At 39.8% G+C, this 19,313-nt stretch overlaps 1 protein-coding gene across 2 annotated transcripts; it reads left to right on the forward strand.

Moving 5' to 3' along the window:
* Positions 1-200: 200 nt before the first annotated feature.
* Positions 201-19,308, forward strand: LOC127353325 (anoctamin-1). Of its 2 annotated transcripts, none has more exons than XM_051382460.1 (28): positions 201-384; positions 4,172-4,341; positions 4,571-4,873; positions 6,451-6,546; positions 6,797-6,969; positions 7,416-7,470; positions 7,588-7,639; positions 7,780-7,835; positions 8,234-8,281; positions 8,927-8,991; positions 9,324-9,458; positions 9,555-9,715; positions 10,245-10,327; positions 10,772-10,783; positions 11,850-11,924; positions 12,056-12,112; positions 12,643-12,717; positions 13,264-13,465; positions 14,107-14,218; positions 14,303-14,360; positions 14,451-14,551; positions 14,696-14,856; positions 14,951-15,103; positions 15,362-15,414; positions 16,070-16,248; positions 16,505-16,610; positions 16,991-17,567; positions 17,672-19,308. In XM_051382460.1, the coding sequence occupies exons 2-28, from the start codon at positions 4,195-4,197 to the stop codon at positions 18,355-18,357; spliced, it is 3,981 nt and encodes a 1,326-aa protein (XP_051238420.1). In that variant the 5' UTR covers positions 201-384; positions 4,172-4,194; the 3' UTR covers positions 18,358-19,308. The 2 variants fall into 2 exon arrangements, with proteins under 2 accessions (XP_051238420.1, XP_051238421.1); XM_051382461.1 differs by lacking the exon at positions 201-384 and adding an exon at positions 388-439.
* The last annotated feature ends 5 nt before the right edge of the window (positions 19,309-19,313 follow it).

A 19,313-nucleotide genomic window follows, 5' to 3' on the forward strand; every position in this document is an offset into this window, starting at 1 on the left:
AATAAAATGTTAAAAAAGGCTTATTTTTGCACTGGTTTATTTATTTACTGCACGCCCGCAGAGGGTAGGCGAGGTGTACTTTCAAATCTGGTCACCAGTAAGCTCTTTCTTCCCTCCCTGGCCACACACACACACACACACACACACACACACACACACACACACACACACACACACACCTCGCATCGGTAATATGCTTCACACCTTCGTTCCCTCCCATATGAAACGGTCAGGGAATTAGCCGCCCTGTGCGCGCGCGTGTTAAGCCAGGGGTTCCGGGAGCGCGCGCGGATTGTCCACCATCTCAGCCCCTCGCCAGGCTGTGCACCTCGCGCGTCTTGTCATCCATCTCCATAGCGAAGAACTGATCCTCCACGAGCACTGGTGAGTCCACTTTTTCACTCTACTTTCATCTGAAGTGTGATTTTTTTTTAAAAAAGTGAGTATTTGACCTTTATCACTTTTACCGTCTCATTTATATTCCCCGCTGGATTTCACGGCGTCTTTATGCACTTTTGACCTCTTTCATTTGAACTATATAGCTGCTTTGTGTGTTCAATGCTCCATTAGCTAAGCTTGACCTGAACCCCTGCTTTTATTATTGTTTAAATCCCCCTCGGTGGCGGCAGTGGCGCGAGGGTGCTGAGGCAGTTTTTTCCATCCGACCATCTGGGTGCACACAACTGTTGCGCCCGTGAGCGTTTAATTAAACACATATTTGTCGAATAAGCAGCTCGTGACAACTGCCCGGGGATTAATTAGTCAAAATGGAAATGAATTATTTTGATGTAGTCTGTGCCGTTGGTGTTTTTTTGTTTGTTTGTTTGTTTTTTTTTTTTGTCTTGAACTGGCTCTGTAAAATGAAGGTTTGCTGGTTGAAGTGAAAGTTTTGCTGCAATATTCATCACAGAATTTCCAAACTAAAGTCTTGTCTGGGTTTGTGTTGTATGTTTCTTGTCATGACTTTAGAAAGGAACAAGCATCTGTTAAAATTAGCGATGTGTAATCTGTGGTATTCCAGGAGCAACAGTATTAGAGAGCTCCCCTGTTGCCCTCTGCCCCGTTAATGTTACCGTAAGGATGCAGCTGACCCTCTTGCCTCTGCGGTTGAGCTGTCAGCAGGCTTACAGGCCTTTAAGCCCCGGGCTGAGACTCACGCTTGGACGCATTTGCGCACTCCCTCTCTGGACAGGAAAAACAATCGATACAAATAGAAACAAAAATATATACGGGAGTAGCAACACCTTGGCAAGAAACCAAATAAACACCAAACACAACAAGATAATATAATACAGTTTGAACTGTGTTACCGTAGACTAATATAGGACCCCCCCCCCATTCTGCACATCTATGCGCAAAGAAGCACTTTTAGCAGAAATATGCTCAAATCTCAAAACTCCTGTTTATAATATAAAATAGGTGTTTTCTTTAAACATATAATGCATATAATGACCACAATGCAGAATGTTTTGTTATGTAAAACGTTTCTGCTAAAAGTTGGCTGCTGATTTGATTTTCCTCCTGTATTTAAATTTAAATTTTAAAAGTTCTACTCTTCAGGCTACAAAGAGTAGCCTACAGAAAATATTTAGCCAAGATGCATTAACAGGTATGCATTTCCAAAATTAAAATAAAGACAATAAACCAAACACATGAACAAGAGAGCTATGTTATTGGGAGCTGCAAGAATATCAGCCATAGGGTAAAAGGTATTGTGACTAATAAGCGAAGTGATTACTGCACAACCATGGAGCATGTGGCTAACAGCATATAAGATAAACAAACTCACAGCAACAGAATCACTGGGCATTACATTTATAGATATAACTTTAAAACACATGTATAATCCTGTCATCTTGGGACCCAAGCTACATCTAAGCGAATACAAGAGAGATTTTTTGTTCTTTTTTGTGAAATATTTGACACTTTTACTTCTCCAGGCCTTTAAAAATCTAAAAATCTGATAAGGAAATATCAATCTGTTCTTTTTTGTGAAATATTTGACACTTTTACTTCTCCAGGCCTTTAAAAATCTAAAAATCTGATAAGGAAATATCAATCTTTGCTTGAATTGGTCACAATTTATGTCCACAACATGAGTCCATAACATGTAATCATGAATCGCAAGGAGACTTCACTTCGTTTTAAGAGGGTCATGGGCCAAAAAGTTTGGGAACCACTGATCTAAATATCACTGCTGGATAAATAATTGATATAAAATCGTTTTGACCTGCTGAACTCAAAGTGACATATTCTCCATTTCGTGCATCTCAGCTCTGTGTTTGCTAACACATGGTAAACAGGGATTACTGTGGATGTGTGTGCATTTTTGTAAGGGGATTGACTGTTTAAGCCCTCTGTATGTGTTATGTGTACATTGTTCTGTTGGCTGTTGGTGTTGTTTACATGTCTCATGGCGATCCCCATCGTCTCAGGCAGCCAGTACATGCAGTGTGAAAATGTCGTCGGAGCACAGCTGCATACAATCACGTCTCTCTTTCACCTGCAATAACACATAATGATGGAGGACTCTGTGTGGCACCTATACTTAGAGGTTAGCTTAGCTTATTGTCACTGTTTACTGTTTAATCAACTCCTAACAGAGAGACCTTCGAAAGGTCTGCAACCATGCAATGAAAAGCAAAGAGTCTCTAAGTAAAATGTTTTTTAAATTAAGTATGTTTTGTAAATCAAAGATGGCAATATAAATTTCCACTACTCTTTATAAGTGAAATAATTGAATTTCTAAGGGCATTAAAAATCAGTCACAGATGAGAGGAATATAGTAACAACATCAGTCTCACTGATAGCACCACAGACAACCTGTGACAAACATGAGATGACCACAACATGTGAGAAAGACCTTTTTATTTAATGTCACACGGCAAAAGGGGAACTGACACAGCCTTTGAACATAGTGCACATACATAACCAGGCTCACTGCAATTAATTTAAAATGATAAAAAAAATATATATATGCATACTCTTACCAGCATTGTTATTTCTGAGCTTGAGAAACTGCACATTTCTGGAAGATTAGCTGTGTGATTTTGTGCACTTAAACAATTTAAATAATGCTTCATATTTTATGTCTATTGATTCAAGCCTGGGGATACACATGTGCTTCTAGTAGTGTGGGACTTAACTACTCAGTTGTCTCTTAACACTTCATTCTTTAGCTCCAAAGAATGAGCCCAGTGACCAAATTACCCCAACAGATTGTAAACTGTGCCGCTTGGATTGCAGTGTGAGCTTAATCTGAGCCTACGGCTTCATTTGGGTAAAAACAGAGATGAGACAGCTTAACTTTGGCTTACAGTTGATTTGCCAGTCTAAAACGGCTACTGTGTGATTTTTACACACAATATTTGAAAGTAAAATCAACCTGAAGTGGATCTACAATGAATATCGCTAGTTTGACATATCTAAGCAATAAATAACTTCCACAGGGAATTATCAACTCAGAAAACCTGCTCTTTCAGGTATGGTAATATAAATACCAACAGCTTTTTATAGGCTGAAATAATGATTCCTAACCTGGGGGTCAGGACCCCTTTGAGGGCTTGCAAGATAATTTAGAGGGTTCTCCAGATGTTAAAACAAATGGAAGCACAATTCTGCCAAAAATGCAGTTCTTTCTATTATTATGTCAGAATTTCTTACGAGATAAGCAAACAAAAAACGTTTGTTGCTTAATGATTTATTATGCAGAAATAATTACACACAATTTTATGAGGTAGTATCTCTTCATTAGCTAATATATCCTAACTATGAGATATCAGATATGAGTTGATAAGTCATAATAATGAGGAAAAACAGTTATTTATAAAAATTTGGTGGATTATTATTTTATTAAGTAGCATTAATGGGCTTCCATAGTAACAGGAAATTCTGTTACACACAATTATTTTTTACTTTTTTAGACTTTGCTCTACTGTTTGCTTTTTTTTCTTGTGAATTATTGGATAATTTTTTTTTGTTTTCAGGCCAATAAAAATTACTCTTATCAAACAAGAAAGTAATTGACTCTGTTAGACACACACCCAGCAACAACCAGCAGCACTTATGATCCTACTTGGATGAATGGCTCAACCATTAATGAAACAATTACAGCCAGAGCTGTCAGGTCTCTGAATACTAAACTCCTGTTTTTCTTCTCATGTGCCAACAGAGGGATGAAACGGAAAAGAACGTATGCCTGTCACCACAGAAATGAGTGAGTCGTCGTCCATTCACTCGGTGAAGCTTGTTTCATTGGCCCGATCGCTGTCCGGGCTTGGGCTTGATGCCGCCAATGGATGCCCTATCAACCTACCTGACAATGACGAACCCCCTCCTCGGGTATGGTCTCTTCTCAATGTTAACACTCACATCCTGTAGCTTTAACAACCTGCAACAGTATATGTCAGCTCTCTCCCAGCTCAGGTTTTCCCTCCCTGAGCTGACACACATGGAGCTTTGCCTAATTGGCATGCCCTTACACTGTATTACTCCCTGAATTCCCTCACTTGAAACCCTCATGACTTACCTCATTAATTACCTGTGTGTGTGCTTTTGTGTGTTTGTGTAGGAGTCCGGCATCGATCTAGGCCCTGGGCTTTTTTTCGCTGATGGCAAGAGAAAAGTGGACTACGTCCTTTGCTACAAATACAAAAAAAGGCGGGGATCCAAGCCACGCCTTTCCATTACATCCAATGGGAGTATACCATTACAGATACACGGCCGATGGGAAGAAGCAGAGTCTGGGGAGGCAGGTGCACCTGCAGGGGATGTGGAGGAGTCAAAGCTGTCTGAGGAGGAAAAGGCTTTGATGAGGGAGGAGTTTGAAGCAGGTCTACTGGAAGCTGGACTACAGATTGAGCGTGAAAAAGAGGTATGTATCTGCTTCTACCGTGCTTTCACCGTGATTATTTTTTCATCTGTTGTGAACTCCAATAGACATTTATGGGTTAGAGCCGCCCTTAAGTAATGTGACCACAAATCCTGTGATTGGACGGCTGCCAAACAGGTTGAGGATAAGACTCAGCCTGTCCCTTGAAGTTGGAGGACAAACCTGCTTTCTAATTAAAGAGATAACTTATTAATATCAGTGGTATATTAGAGGTTAATATAGTAATAATAAACACAGCAATAACAATAGGAAGAATGCAAGTCTGCATGTTTTTTTGTCTTGTACTGTACAGTATGTGCTAGTGTGTGTGTGCTTGTTTTTCTTTCAGTCTATATGTGTGTATGTGTGCACATGCATGTTTGTGTCTGTGTGGCTGTGTGACGCTTGTGTGTTAAATCAGCTGCTGTTTTGGTTGAGGATTAAGACCGATGACCGTAATTGTGAAGCCAAATGCCAGGTTATAGGGCCTTGTTAGAGAGTGATCTACTACTTGGAAGTGTGCGTGCTGGCACATTAATGTATATGAGCGGCGATTGGTGGGTTTAATTTACCTTGAATGGGTAGAAGGGGAAGTGACTGGTTAAATTGTGACTTCAAATTGTTTGAAGGCGTAAATGTGAGTGTGAATGGTTGTTTTTCTGTGTGTGTGATGAACTGGTGACCTGTCCAGGGTGTACCCAGCCTCTCGCCCAATGTCAGCGGGGATTGGCTCCAGCCCCCCGCGACTCTGCAAAGGATAAGCTGTTACAGATAATGGATGGATTTGTAGAAGGGGGTGCTCAGTGGTCACTGCGTATTGTATTAGAGTGTGTCTCTGTATGTGCAACTGAACAGTTGTGTTGTTTGTGTAGGCGACAGCATGAGGGAGTTTACCCTCCATGAATTTGATTTTGTACAATATCACATTGCAACTGTCAGTTTTAGAAAATATATAAATTGTTTTCATTAATATTTTCCTTAATTTTAACATGAACATTTCTGGTCAGTCTGGCAAAGAGGCTGTGACAGATTTTAATGCCACCATCTCAAAATTGCTGCTAACACACCCCATTAGAGGTGTAGCAGGCGTTGTTTGAGCCCATGCAGTTGTATCTGCCTGGCACTAAGGTCATTACAGTAATTACATGGACAGCTTTTCAGTGATCCAGAAGCAAAGTAATAGCTTGTCACGTGATCAGAATTGATAATTGGCTACAGTTTTCAATGACCTCTCCCAATAGGTAATCATTTTCTGGACCCATTTCCTTTAGTTTGGAGGATTGGGAGGTTCTGGGCTTGAAATAATGGGATTCCCTACAAAACAGACTCATTATAACACAAAGTAGCATACTTACAGGTTTAGAGAAGGCTCATCTGGCTGCCTCGGGACAAGTGGCAGTGACAAGTAATTAAATGCAAGGACAAAGAGAGTGAGGAAGACAGTTACACAGTTAATCTATCCATAAAGGACATATTTTTCTAGTTGTATTCCCCAGTTGTTATGAAGTTATGCATGTAGTATTTTTTTATGTTTAAATCTTCCTATTAATCTGTGTGTTAATGTGTGTGTTTATGTACAGAGGGCAAACGGCCTAGGGTTTATTCGGCTGCACATCCCATGGTCAATACTCAGTCGAGAAGCAGAGCTTCAGAAGATCAAAGTTGCTGTGAAAAAGGTCAGCAATTTGACGCAGTCATTTACACACCTTTGTCTTCTTCATTTGAATATTACAGTGTGTACTACATTTTTTATTTTTTAAGTTTAATTTGGGCACACAATCCCATTTTACGAAAAGGGAGTTTTATGTCAGAAAGCTGTGGAATCTGACATGAATACTGACAGATATGTGTAGTGTGGTATATATAGCATAGTGTGGCAGAGTAGATTTGATCAAACTGTTTTCCATGTGTGTTTTCATTGAGCAGAAGTGTGAATTGCGGAAACGGATGGGTATTGCTGGGATCTGGGATTCTGTTGTGGCCAAAGTCAACACACCATTTCAACCAGACGTCGCTGACTTTGACATCCACAAAGACTCACAGACACATGTCCATTTCAAAACCCTCAAACATCCATTTATCAGAGACAAGCTCCACTTGTGAGTACCTGGACTGTAACACATAAACATAGAAAAAAACTAACCCACTTTAGGAGTTGCCCTTGGCTGGGGACATGCATGTCTTTTAGTTCTGTCATGGTTAGTGATTTAGATAACACCCTGATATCTAAATCACTTGCTGGCTGTCTGCTTTTACCATCCTTATCATGAGCTCTCACGTAAATTGAATTTCTACTGTTTATAGTACTGAAATATGAACAATCTATGTGCTATTGGGGCAAAGCAAGAGAAAAGATAAGCTTAACAGTAAAAGTAACTTCCTGAGGTTGACTGAATATTGTTGATTTAACAAACAAGAAAAGGTTAAGTTGGCGTTAGTGTGAACAGTGTGACTACTCATTAATCAATAACTTTTATGAACAGGTCTGTTGTTAATAGTAAACTCTCACATTTGGTTTGTGACTGCTTCCTATCATTTCCTGCAGGTATGACATCAAGTCAACGGAAACCGTATTTGACAATGCAACACGCAGCAGAATAGTGAGTCCAGAAACACTTAACATTTAATTGTATGTTATGAGGAATATTTTGTATGGTTATTTTTGCATATGTATTTGAGCTCACATACCATTTGGACTATGCTATGTTTGCATTTAGGTGGCGGAGATTATTTCACGCACTACCTGCAGACAAACTTGCCAAACCACTGGTGAGGTCTAACTTTTTGCTGTGGTTTTATTCTCCTTTTTCATACCGTTCATATGCATGCTGTCAGTCAGATTTCATGCTGCCTGTGTCCATATGCCACTGCTCACAAAACTGTGTTACACTTCCTCTTTGTGTCATAAGGCATCAACTCATTATTGGCTCGGGGTGTCTACGACTCTGCCTTCCCTCTGCATGATGTGAGTATAACAGAAATAGCAATTTCCTTGGACAACGTGAAAGTATATTTGCTTAAAAATTGTATTTATGTTTGAATTAAATTAGTTATACGAAACTGTTTAATATATTATTTCTTACTGCATATAGTGTATATATTTTCATTATAGTCTTTATATTTTCTATTATATCTTATATCTATTATATCATTATGTTTTCCATGATATATCTTATTCTTTTACTATATCTCTTTTATATTATGTATATTATGAAAAATGCTACATAACGTACATAAAGGACTTTGTTTTATCATATAGGACAGGTTTGTCAATATTTTTGCAGTATTGATATTTGTGGCAATACATGGGAAAGAATATAATTTTACTTAAATAGAATGGAAACTTTTTTTGGTTTTCTTTAGGGGTCGTTCACAAGGAGAGGAGGGAGAGATCAGCGTAATGACAGACAGGTGAGTTGAGTGGCCTCTAGGGAGATGTTGAATTTTCATTTGTGTATAATCACCTGAATATAAGAATGGTTGTGTTTTTGTTACCTTAGAATGAGCAATTATCTACAAATAGAAAGGGCCTTTTCAATGTTTTTCACGAGTTTCCCGGCCACCATAGTTTCTCCTACACACTTTACAGCCTGTTCTCTTTCCCAGGTTGTCAAATACAGACACAAGCAGTGTTTAGTTATTTGCAGATTGAAGTTGCAATCCTACACACTGGTCCTTTAAGGCAGGAACAGATGTCATTTTTAAAAGCCTGATTTGACAGCTGATGATGAGCTTGTGGTGGTTCAGGATTCAAATCTCTCGCATCTCAATTGAGTCTCAGACCTGACACAAATAAGCCCTACATGTTAGATTTTTTGACAACCAGAAACTAAACAAATCTGAATGTGACTTATTTACTTAATGCAGTTTGTTAGTCTGAGTACTCCATTAGTTACTACAGTATATGAACAATCCAAAGCTATGTTGTATGATATGAAATCATTAGGTTCACACCACGTTTTTATTTTAAACTTTGTATCCTGTTTATATTTAATTATTATTACACATAATTAACTAACTTTTTACTCTTGTGGCATGTGCTCGGATGTCCTTCAGCTCCTCCATGAAGAATGGGCTAACTATGGAGTCATGCATAAATACCAGCCTGTGGACTTGATCAGGTACTGAGTAGTTAGTGCAAACAAAAATAAATGTCTAGCTGTAGCTATCGCTTGAGACTGCAATGTTCATTATAGATAATACCAAAGTGTTGGATTGAACAAATATACTGATGATTTTGCTGTTCATAGAGACATAGAGACTAATAGAGACTGGTTTTCTTTTTTTGACTGGATGGTGGCACTAGACTTCACAGGGACAATATGACCTGCAGCTGGGATGATACTGTTTACTACTCTGGACCACAGTTTGACCAATCAGTCAACTGACCGTCTGACATTGCTGTCCTCAGGCCCTGTGGCTGGTGGTTGATACATTGTCTTTATTTTAACAGGAAGTACTTTGGAGAGCAGATTGGGTTGTATTTTGCCTGGCTGGGTGTTTATACTCAGCTCCTCATCCCCCCCTCTGTGCTGGGCATCATTGTCTTCCTGTACGGCATACTCACTGTGGATGCCAATGTGCCAAGGTAAGCAGATACAAACTTAAATATGCATGATTATCAAAACTACATTATATCATCACCATACATGTGTTTATATTATTTTGCACATGTATATTTCAGCCAGGAGACATGTGATGACAATCTGAACATCACCATGTGTCCACTGTGTGATGGAGTGTGTGACTACTGGCGTCTGAGTACGGTGTGCTCACTGGCCCGAACATCATACCTGTTTGACAATGGAGCCACTGTCCTCTTTGCTATTTTCATGTCTCTGTGGGGTAACTATACATTCAAATATACTTTACTCATCAGTTGTATCACTGTTACAGCATCTAGATTTAAATGAACTGAATCAAGACAGGCAACTTGCTTTTATGTGAGGAAGACAGCAGAAGGAAAAATGTCTGAAATCACTGCAGTGGTAACAATCATGCATAAAATCCACATAGCAATTTTATATGCAAGTCCTTGAAGTGGAGAACTGTTTGCTGATCTATCTGAGAAGCACAATGAATTTACAGAAACAAGTTAATGCTGCAAGGTTAGTATTCTTCAGTAAAGATGCTTTGGTGGAGGAGTCAGGTGCATGAGAGTATGCATGATTGGAAGTGAATAAATATTAATTTTGCCGCATTAATCCAGACTAGGGATGCTTTATAAATCTGTTGCTCCACATGTACTAAACTCCAGTGTTCTTCATTTTTACTAAAATGTTACTAACTAACTAAAACGTAATGTGTTTTTTTTTTTTTTTTTTATGGAAATGATATTTAACACACTGTATTCCTCCTGTGTATCCTCCTATAGCTGCCTGTTTCCTTGAGCACTGGAAAAGGCGACAGATGTGTCTGAAACATACCTGGGACCTGACGAGCTTGGAGGATGAGGAGGTATTTAAACAGATTCATGACTACTGTATGTGTCTATTTTCGTAACTCTTGTTGGTTAAAATGCCAAGTCACTCAGAGTAAGAGTGTTAACCTCATGGCCCGGGTCAGCCATCAGTTGTGGTTTTGCTTTGCAGATTATCATTAGTCTCAAAACAGTGTCCTCTCAAACGCACACACACACATACTGAACACATATGCCACTCATGTATACATGCATTACCACGACTCTTTACCCTGTAGAGGGCTGTAATGGGATTAGCATGTTCTTAACGCAGTGCACTTGCTGTATAAGATGATGCAGCAGGGTTGTTGAAGCATGAACACCCGCAGCCTAACACAACTCTCTCTCTCTCTCTCTCTCTCTCTCTCTCTCTCTCTCTCTCTCTCTCTCTCTCTCTCTCTATCTGTATCTCTCTTGTTTATTTTTGTCTCTGGTGCCTGAAGGAGAGAGTCCAGGTGAGTTTTATTATTTCTATACTGTTAATTGGTTTGTGGGGCTAATCAGCAGCTTGTTTGCATTTTCTCTTCACTTTGTATTTGAGAACCATATTCTGAGCTTTCCCTGAGAAGACCCTGTTTACTCTTAACTGTGGTGAATAGTCTTCTAATGAGGAAAGAGTAAACCACAACTTTTTATTTGTTTGGAAAGAAAATAAAATAAAAATGAGCCGTCTCTCTTTTAAATTATCCATATTTCTGAGTTTAGATTTAGATGTTATTGTTCCAGTGGGAGATTAGTTGTCATAAGCCAGTACAACACAGAAACATACAGATATACTATACTTCCAAGCAGCATTATGTTGTGAGGCTAAAACCTGTCCCGCTGCAGGCTATAAACACCTAAGAGCTACAGATATGAGGGAGGACCTAAAACTGCAATGTGGTGGAAGAAGTATTCAGATCTTTACTAAAAGTAGTAGTACCTCAGGTTAAATTCACTCTAATACAAATAGTCAAACTCTTACTTATGTAGAAGTACAAAAGTATTAGCAGTAAAATATATTTAAAGTACCAAAAGTAAAAGTACTCATTAGGGAGCAGAATGAGCCCTGTCAGTGCTGTTACTGTGTGAGCAGCATTTTATATTGTAATTGGTCAAAATTAAACTAATCTTTAATCTTGTTTTACTGTTTTAATCTATAACAATTAATGTATAGTCTATAGTATAGTCTATAATGCATAATATTTTATAAACTGAGTATATATTTTAGATGTAAAACCTTGGTCTTCAAAGTAACTAGTAACTAAAATAAGGATCTTATGAAAGTATAATATTTGCCTCTGAAATGTAGTAGAGTAGAAGTATAAAGTAGCATAAAATGGAAATACTCAAGTAAAGAACAAGAACCTCAAAATTATATTTAATTACAGTACTTAACGGCCATCAAAAATGTCAGAGAATATAACGGTGTTGTGTGAATTGTAACCGGTGACTGACTGATTGTTGTCTTGGCAGATGTGATTATTCCTTACTTTGTGATGCTGTCCCATGTGTTTTAACATGTGCATGTGTGTGCTGCAGGAGGAGATGAGGCCTGAATATGAAGAAGCTCTACAGGAGAAAAAAGCCAAAATGAAAGCACAGTCAAAGCAGAAGGTACTGTGTCTGAGTGTGTGTTTTTTTTGCTTTTCAGATACAATTTCGTGACTTGTAACACAAACTGCACACATGCATACATACATACATACATACATACATTCTCACTCCGTGTTTTTTCTCTGTTGCAGTTGACTCAAGCTGGGGATGGTGCAGATGGAGAAACAGACCAGATGCTGGCCTCCCAGGTAGCACTGCACTGCTCTGTGTGATCAGACATTATGTGTACAGAGTTGCTGGGGGGGGGGTTTACAGGGCTGTTACACTGAGGTGATTTAAACTTGCTTCATTGCAACATATAACATATCTCACTACTTCAGTTACACAATACTCCGTCAAGGTAAACAACTGTTGTTATACAAGCAAATATTATGGCATAATATAGTTATTACAGTCTAACTTCGTCTGTTTGAGTTTACGTCGGTGCATAAAGAAGAAACCCCCTTCACCCACAGTGGGTGGTTGAGTCCAAAGCTGCTTACCTGCCTGAGATTAGCTCAGATTACTGATGGAGAGAGAAAGGGGAGGAGGGAGAGGAAGAATGGGAGGGGATTTCTGTCCTTTCAGATGGCAAGCATGCACCTGCCAGACAGAAAACACAATGTGTGTGTGCAGGACATGTGCTCAGCGTTACTGCACACATACTTTGCATGCATTACAGCATATGCTGTTTGTTTTTGTTTGTGTACCCAAATAATATGCATGTCTTTCCTGACAGCGAGAGCCAGAGTCCTTGGACATTGAGGATCACCTGTCAGGTTATCTCATCAATGTGTCCACCTTACTACTACTGGTACTGCATTTCTACCCTGTTTATAGTATCACTTTTTATATTATCACCCTCTGTCTCCTTTTTGATCCTGCTTTTAATCTTATGATGCTTTCTCATCACACAATATTATATGTTTATTGTCATTTATATCAGTATATCAGGCATTTAACAGAAATCAGAAGATTTTTTCCTTCTGTCTTTGTAATATTTGTCAGTTTATCTACATCAGTTCTCTATTTTGTGTACATAATCCCCTCACTGTTTCCCATATTATATCCATTATTTTTTTTACCAATATAGTGTCAACACTAGGGACTCTAAATGAATACTAGCAACAACTTTTATTGTGTCAATCAATACAGATATTTAAATCCATATTCAACAAAAATTTAAAAAAACAGACAGATGAAACAGTAATAAGGAAAAAGATAAAAAATAATTGCTACACAACAAGAAAATAAAGATAAAGATTTATATTTACATGTACCAAATATTATCATTTTTCTACACCAGAGTCTTGTCATCTAACATTTAAATGTTGTGGGCATGTGTGTTGTGTGTGTTCAGATCTTCGTAACCTTCTCTGCGGTGTTTGGAGTGGCCGTTTATCGCATCTGCATGTTAAGTGTGTGGTCCATGAACCCTGATCCAGAAGCCAAGGCCAGCGTGAGAATGACCGTCACCACCACAGGCATCATCCTGAACATGCTGGTCGTTCTGGTGTTAGAAGAGGTCTACGGAGCGATTGCTGTGTGGCTGACTGAATTGGGTATTGTATTGAATGCTGTTACAAATTAAAGCATTAAATAGGGAAGCTTTATGACCAATGTTTTTGCTGAACAACGGAGAGAGAGAGAGAGAGAGAGAGTGGCATAAGTGCAAAACTCTAATACAGGAAACTGCAACAAACCAAATGGAAACTGAAAAGATATGAAATCCATTATTTTAGAACTTTGCAGGATAGATTAAAATTAGATTTTAAATAAAAAACATATTTGTTATATTAACTTTGCTATTGTTTTTGATAGTTCTCTGACAAAAAAAGCTACAGAATAACATGTTCATTGGTCTTTTGCTGCTATCATAGATTCAGACTTTATTATGGTAAATGCACTGCATAGAATCTTTGACTGAGTACTGAGCATTGGTTGAGTTATTGTTGGGCATAGTTTTCTGGCCCCAGGGTCATTGTTTGTACACTGTGTGTTAAGTTCATTTTTAATTTGACTGTATGGATTAAAACACAGATATGATTAAATAAACTGTAACATGTACAACACATGTTAAGGTTACGCTTAGCATAAAAGCCAACTCATTTAGGGAGTGCAAGTTTGGATGAAGGTCACTTACATACCAACATACCATTATGAGCAAGTTTGTCTAACAGTTGTTGTGTCTCCTTTCCAATAGAACTTCCTAAAACAAAAGAAGAGTTTGAAGAGAGGCTCATCTTTAAGTCTTTCTTTCTCAAATCCATGAACGCCTTTGCACCTATTTTCTATGTGGCCTTCTTCAAGGGCAGGTGTGTGTCTTTTATAAAGTCTTTCTTGGCTCATTTCCCACCATTGTCTGCTTTATCATGTGACCTGGTCCTCTCCTCATACAGGTTTGCTGGGCGGCCTGGTGATTATGTTTACGTCTTTGGAGACTATCGCATGGAGGAGGTAGGTCCAGTGACACACATTAGTAGTCATTGTTTATGTGTATTTATATGTACAGGAAACATGCATCTGTGTCTTTTTTTGTTTACACAGTGTGCTCCACCAGGCTGCCTCATTGAACTGTGCATCCAGCTCAGCATGATCATGCTCGGCAAGCAGCTCATCCAAAACAATGTGTTTGAGGTTCTCATACCGTAAGTATATACCATATATATATATATATATATATATATATATATATTTCACTTCTACAAACACACATTTCTTGTAAAAATGCTTCACCAAATTTCTAGTGTATGCTAACTCTGCTCTCACTCTGTCCTCTGTTTTTTTTTCAGTAAGCTTAAAAAAATGTACAGAACAATGCAGGAAGAAAAAGGAAAGAAAAGAGCAGCAGCAAATGAGGAGAATGAAGAAGAGATGAGACCAAAGCAGCAGTTTGACAAAGATTTCACCCTTGAACCCTTTGAAGGAGTGAGCCCAGAGTACATGGAAATGAGTGAGTCATCCTTTTATCCACTGAGTCACTCGCTACTGCAATCACACAATGTCGTTTTTTTTAACTGTGTTCCTGCTTGTATTAATATTTACAGTAATCCAGTACGGGTTTGTGTCTCTGTTCGTGGCCTCCTTCCCGCTGGCGCCAGCGTTTGCTCTGCTCAACAACGTCATTGAGATTCGCCTCGATGCTGCAAAATTTGTCACTGAGATCCGACGGCCTGATGCTGTGAGGTGTAAAGACATAGGTACATATGAGAGCATGTTCACTCTGTCAGTCTGTGTGAATGTGAAATAAAGTATACCTGGAACTTTTAATCACTTTCTTTTCCTTTACTCCACTCTTCCCGTCCTTTTTTTGTCTCTTTGTCTTCATGTCTGGCTGTCTGTCTGTCACTTTCCTTTAACAAATACGAACACAATACACATTCAAACTCACACAAACATACACATGGACACTCTTCCCTTTCCCTTTTTGTCTCTTTTCACGCACATGCTATCTCCAGGGATTTGGTACAACATTCTCTGTGGAATCAGCAAGTTCTCTGTCATTACCAATGTAAGTGTGTGTGAGTGAGTGTGTGTCTACTGTGCCCATAACCTTCGACCGCGGGCAGGGAATGTCTTACTTAAGTGATGTGCACAATAGTTTACTTGTACTGTACAGCTCTATGAATTTGCTATTGTTGTGTTTGGAGTGTTTTGTCCTCATCGTGCATTAAAGGTGCCCTGTGGAGTTTTTCTGTAAAAAAACACAATTATAAATTTTAAAATTCAAATTCACCAAAATGTACTGTGTGTATCGTTTAAATCTAGCGTTTTTTTAAATAATTGAAATGAATGAATTTACATCCATGTTTGCTATACTTTTTTACTTGTTACCTGTCCCTGTCAATCAGTAGAATGGCAGGAATGTGTATCAAAACATTGTTCTATAGCACTCTGAACATCTCACAGGGTAACTCTGTGTCTGAGTATGCCTAACATTTCTAGGTACAGTGTTGTGTGGTGATGGCAGTGAGCTGTTTTTTGTTCTTTAAAACTGGTGAATTTATAGTTCAATCAGCATACTGAACTGAAATGAACTGAAATTATAATAGAGTTCAATTACAGAAAGCTATTTTGAAAAACAACAAAACAAATAATCATGGTCCAAATACAGTAACTGGTACATGAAGATGTATCATAATACAGTATTGTGTTTGTCTTCTCAGGCATTTGTAATCTCCTTCACATCGGAGTTTGTACCACGAATGGTTTACCAGTACATGTACAGTGTAAATGGCACCATGAACGGCTACACAGAGCATTCACTGTCCTACTTTAATGTCAGCAACTTCCCACTGGGCACTGCGCCTACCACCACCCTCATCACCGGAGTCTCCATGTGCAGGTCAGTGAGACTCTCTTAACCTTGACCCACCTGGATTTCCCTCTAAATCTTTGAGCCCAGCAGCTTAACTCTTACTTTACCCTGAATCTTGTCTAGAGTTTTCCGAAACTTTAAAATGTGGCATTTAAAGTAGGGATTTTACTGAGGCAAATCTTTCTTTTTAAGAATTACCAAATTTTTATCAGATCGGAAACCATCATTCATGTTTCTCCAGGTTCCTCCTTGCTAATACTCAAATTGTCTGTGTTTTTTACAGGTATAAGGACTACAGAGATCCGCCATGGGACCCAGATCCCTACACCTTCTCTAAACAGTACTGGTCTGTCCTGGCTGCAAAATTGGCCTTTGTAATATTTTTCCAGGTATAAAAATAATATTTACAATTGTGGTTATGTTAATATCGATCTAAAAAGTCATGTCTGACCCCCAAAGATTCTGAAATCCATGAGCACCTTTGCACCCATTAGCATTAAACAATTAGTTTTTTATGTCTCTGTCAATAAGCTATATAGAAAAGGCCTGTCTTTTTCAAAACCTTGCTATACTCATTCTTGACTATTGTTGGTCTTTACTGCTGGCATGTTGAGTCTGAAGCCCCCCTGAAATAGTGTAGTGATAGTGTTTGCAAAGTGTTTTTTTACACACTGAATTTGTGTGTGGATGGGGATTAGTCACTTCTGGAAATGTAAACAAACATGTAAACAACAACAAACAAGACATCTCCTTGTCTATGTCCCTGCAGAACCTTGCGATGTTCCTCAGCATGTTGGTTGCCTGGATGATCCCAGACGTACCACGGTCTCTGCGTGAACAGCTGAAGAAAGAGAACATGATGCTGATGGAGTTTCTGCTGAATCAAGACCAAGAAGCACGTGTCAAATCTCACGCTCCAAAACGCTCCATGCCGTGCTTCCCCGCCAACATAGACATTGTGGTGGAGGCAGCACCGCAAGAAGAGGAGGAGCAGCAAGTGGAGGAGGTGGAGGTGGAGGTAGAAGAAAGGGTTGAGATCAAGCTGGATGAACCCAGAAGGGACAGGGACAGCGATCCAGAGATCGGGAAGTCATTCGAAGAAGTTGAAGAAAATGCGCTGGAAGAGCAAGGAGGTGGAGGAGAAGACGAGGGCGGAGAGGTAGAAGGGGGAGAAAAGGAAAAAGATGAACAAGTGAATGAAGAAGATGGAAAGGGTGATAAGGAGCTAGAGGGAGGAGAAGAAAAAGAGGAAGAAATACAAAGAGAGGAGGAAGAAAAGGAAGCGAAGGCAGACGAGAACTTTACTGTCGATCTGGACTCCTTCATGTCCGAGCTGGGGCTGTTAGGTGAGAAGAGAAAATATAATGTATACTTTCTGTTTTTGGCTTGATCTTCAATATGCATTACATGTTTAATCATTTGATTATTTTTTCTATTTCTTGTCATGTAGATGAAGAACCCTCATCCAGCACAGCTACAGATACAGCGCTTCCCCGCTCAGGCTCCAAACAGGAATACCAGAAAGACCAGGAGCCTCCGTCGCAGCCATCATCTAAAAGAGGCTCATCTCTGAGTCTGAAGAGCTCCAGGGCTGACATTACAGCATCAGATATTGACACTAGGCTCTTCTCACTAATTGCTCCTCCTCCCAGAGAGCCAGGCTCAAGGGCCAAGGCCCGCTGCTCCACCTTGCCTTCCCGCCACAGAGGGACTGAGGCTTGCTACAGCCTGCCACGGCCCAGCCACTCCACCAGCCTCACAAGGTTCCAGCAGGCGGCCACACTTACTCCCCTGGTTCCTCTGGGAACCTCTGGGAAACAATCCTCTTCATTATCAGCCTCATCCAACCCATTCTCTCCCCCACACACACCAGCGTCACCGACCTCTCCTCATCCCACACAGTCCCCATCAGTCCAACAGCCCCAAGCCCCCAGTGAACTATTCATGCTGAAAGGCCCTCCGCCTCAACAGCCTCGCTCCAGGGGCAAAGCCCGGTGCTCCACGCTGCCTGCACGGCAAAGAGCCCCCGGCCCTGAGGAGCCCTCCACCAAGCCTAGCCATTCCACCAGCTTTACGAAGCTGGGGGACTGCATCCCCCCTTCCCCCAGTGAACTGAAGCGTAACGCGCCAGTATGAGGAGAGCTGGAGGGCAAGGGAAAGGGCCAGAGGGTGGCAGAGGGAGGAGGAGGGCTATCCAGATTAGCCTCCCCTGTCTATGACTGGAGCCTCACCCCTCCGTCTGTCCTCCCTATCTGCATACGTAATACCTGGGGTCTGGAGAGAGACCATCCAGATCAACAGAACGTCCTTTTTATCCTCTTAATTTTAACAGAGATGTTTATACTGCTCAGTGGTGTAATGCTGGTCTAGACAAGGGGAGTGCTGGACAATCCAGAGAAAAACTGCTCTGGGACTCTCCCTGCCATGCTCGAGGAAAATATCAATGGACTGAACTCTTTTTTTTTGGTTGTTGTTTTTTGTTGATTTGTTTTTTTCCCCACTGACACAGCTCCGTAGCCACTGCTCCTCTGTTATTTTCAGTCCCACACATGCAGCAGTGCTGCCTTGTAGACCAGAGGAAAATGGAAATATATACAGCACAGCTAGTATCAACAGTTATGCTTGTAGACCTACTGTTTATTTTTAGAGGTTTTGATATATAAAAACATGTAAAATGATAATAAAGAAGGACATATTTTTGATATCTGTTTTTCCTGCTGAACTAAAGGTCATGGGTTGGTTTATGTTGCATTTGTTAACTTTGCTGCATGGGCTTTGATTACAGACAGGAGAGGTGAAAACTGGAAGTATTATATTTATTGCAGTTTATGTTAATTACCCATATTAAGCGTAAATAGGAGGTGACAAATAACAACACATGTCCAGAAGTACTTATTTTCAGATATGGCAAGCTGAACAAACATGAGACGAACAACAACACAACATTTACAGTATGTATGTCACTAGTAAATCCTCACTGGAAGATGGTGACAGTATCAACACTAAGAGGCCCATTGTCTTGTCTCTGCTGCCTCCCTGTGGCGTCCGGTGGAACACCAATAAATTATTCTGTGACCTGTATTTTAATATGG

The sequence above is a fragment of the Dicentrarchus labrax genome, unplaced genomic scaffold, assembly GCF_905237075.1.
Source record: "Dicentrarchus labrax unplaced genomic scaffold, dlabrax2021, whole genome shotgun sequence".
NCBI lineage: Eukaryota > Metazoa > Chordata > Actinopteri > Moronidae > Dicentrarchus > Dicentrarchus labrax.

Coding starts and splice junctions, on each gene's coding strand:
- LOC127353325 (XM_051382460.1), top strand. CDS start 4,195: ATGCCTGTCACCACAGAAATGAGTGAGTCGTCGTCCATTCACTCGGTG. Junction 9,716..10,244: donor TATTTTCATGTCTCTGTGGG/GTAACTATACAT, acceptor ATCCTCCTATAG/CTGCCTGTTTCCTTGAGCAC. Junction 13,466..14,106: donor TGTGTGGCTGACTGAATTGG/GTATTGTATTGA, acceptor CCTTTCCAATAG/AACTTCCTAAAACAAAAGAA.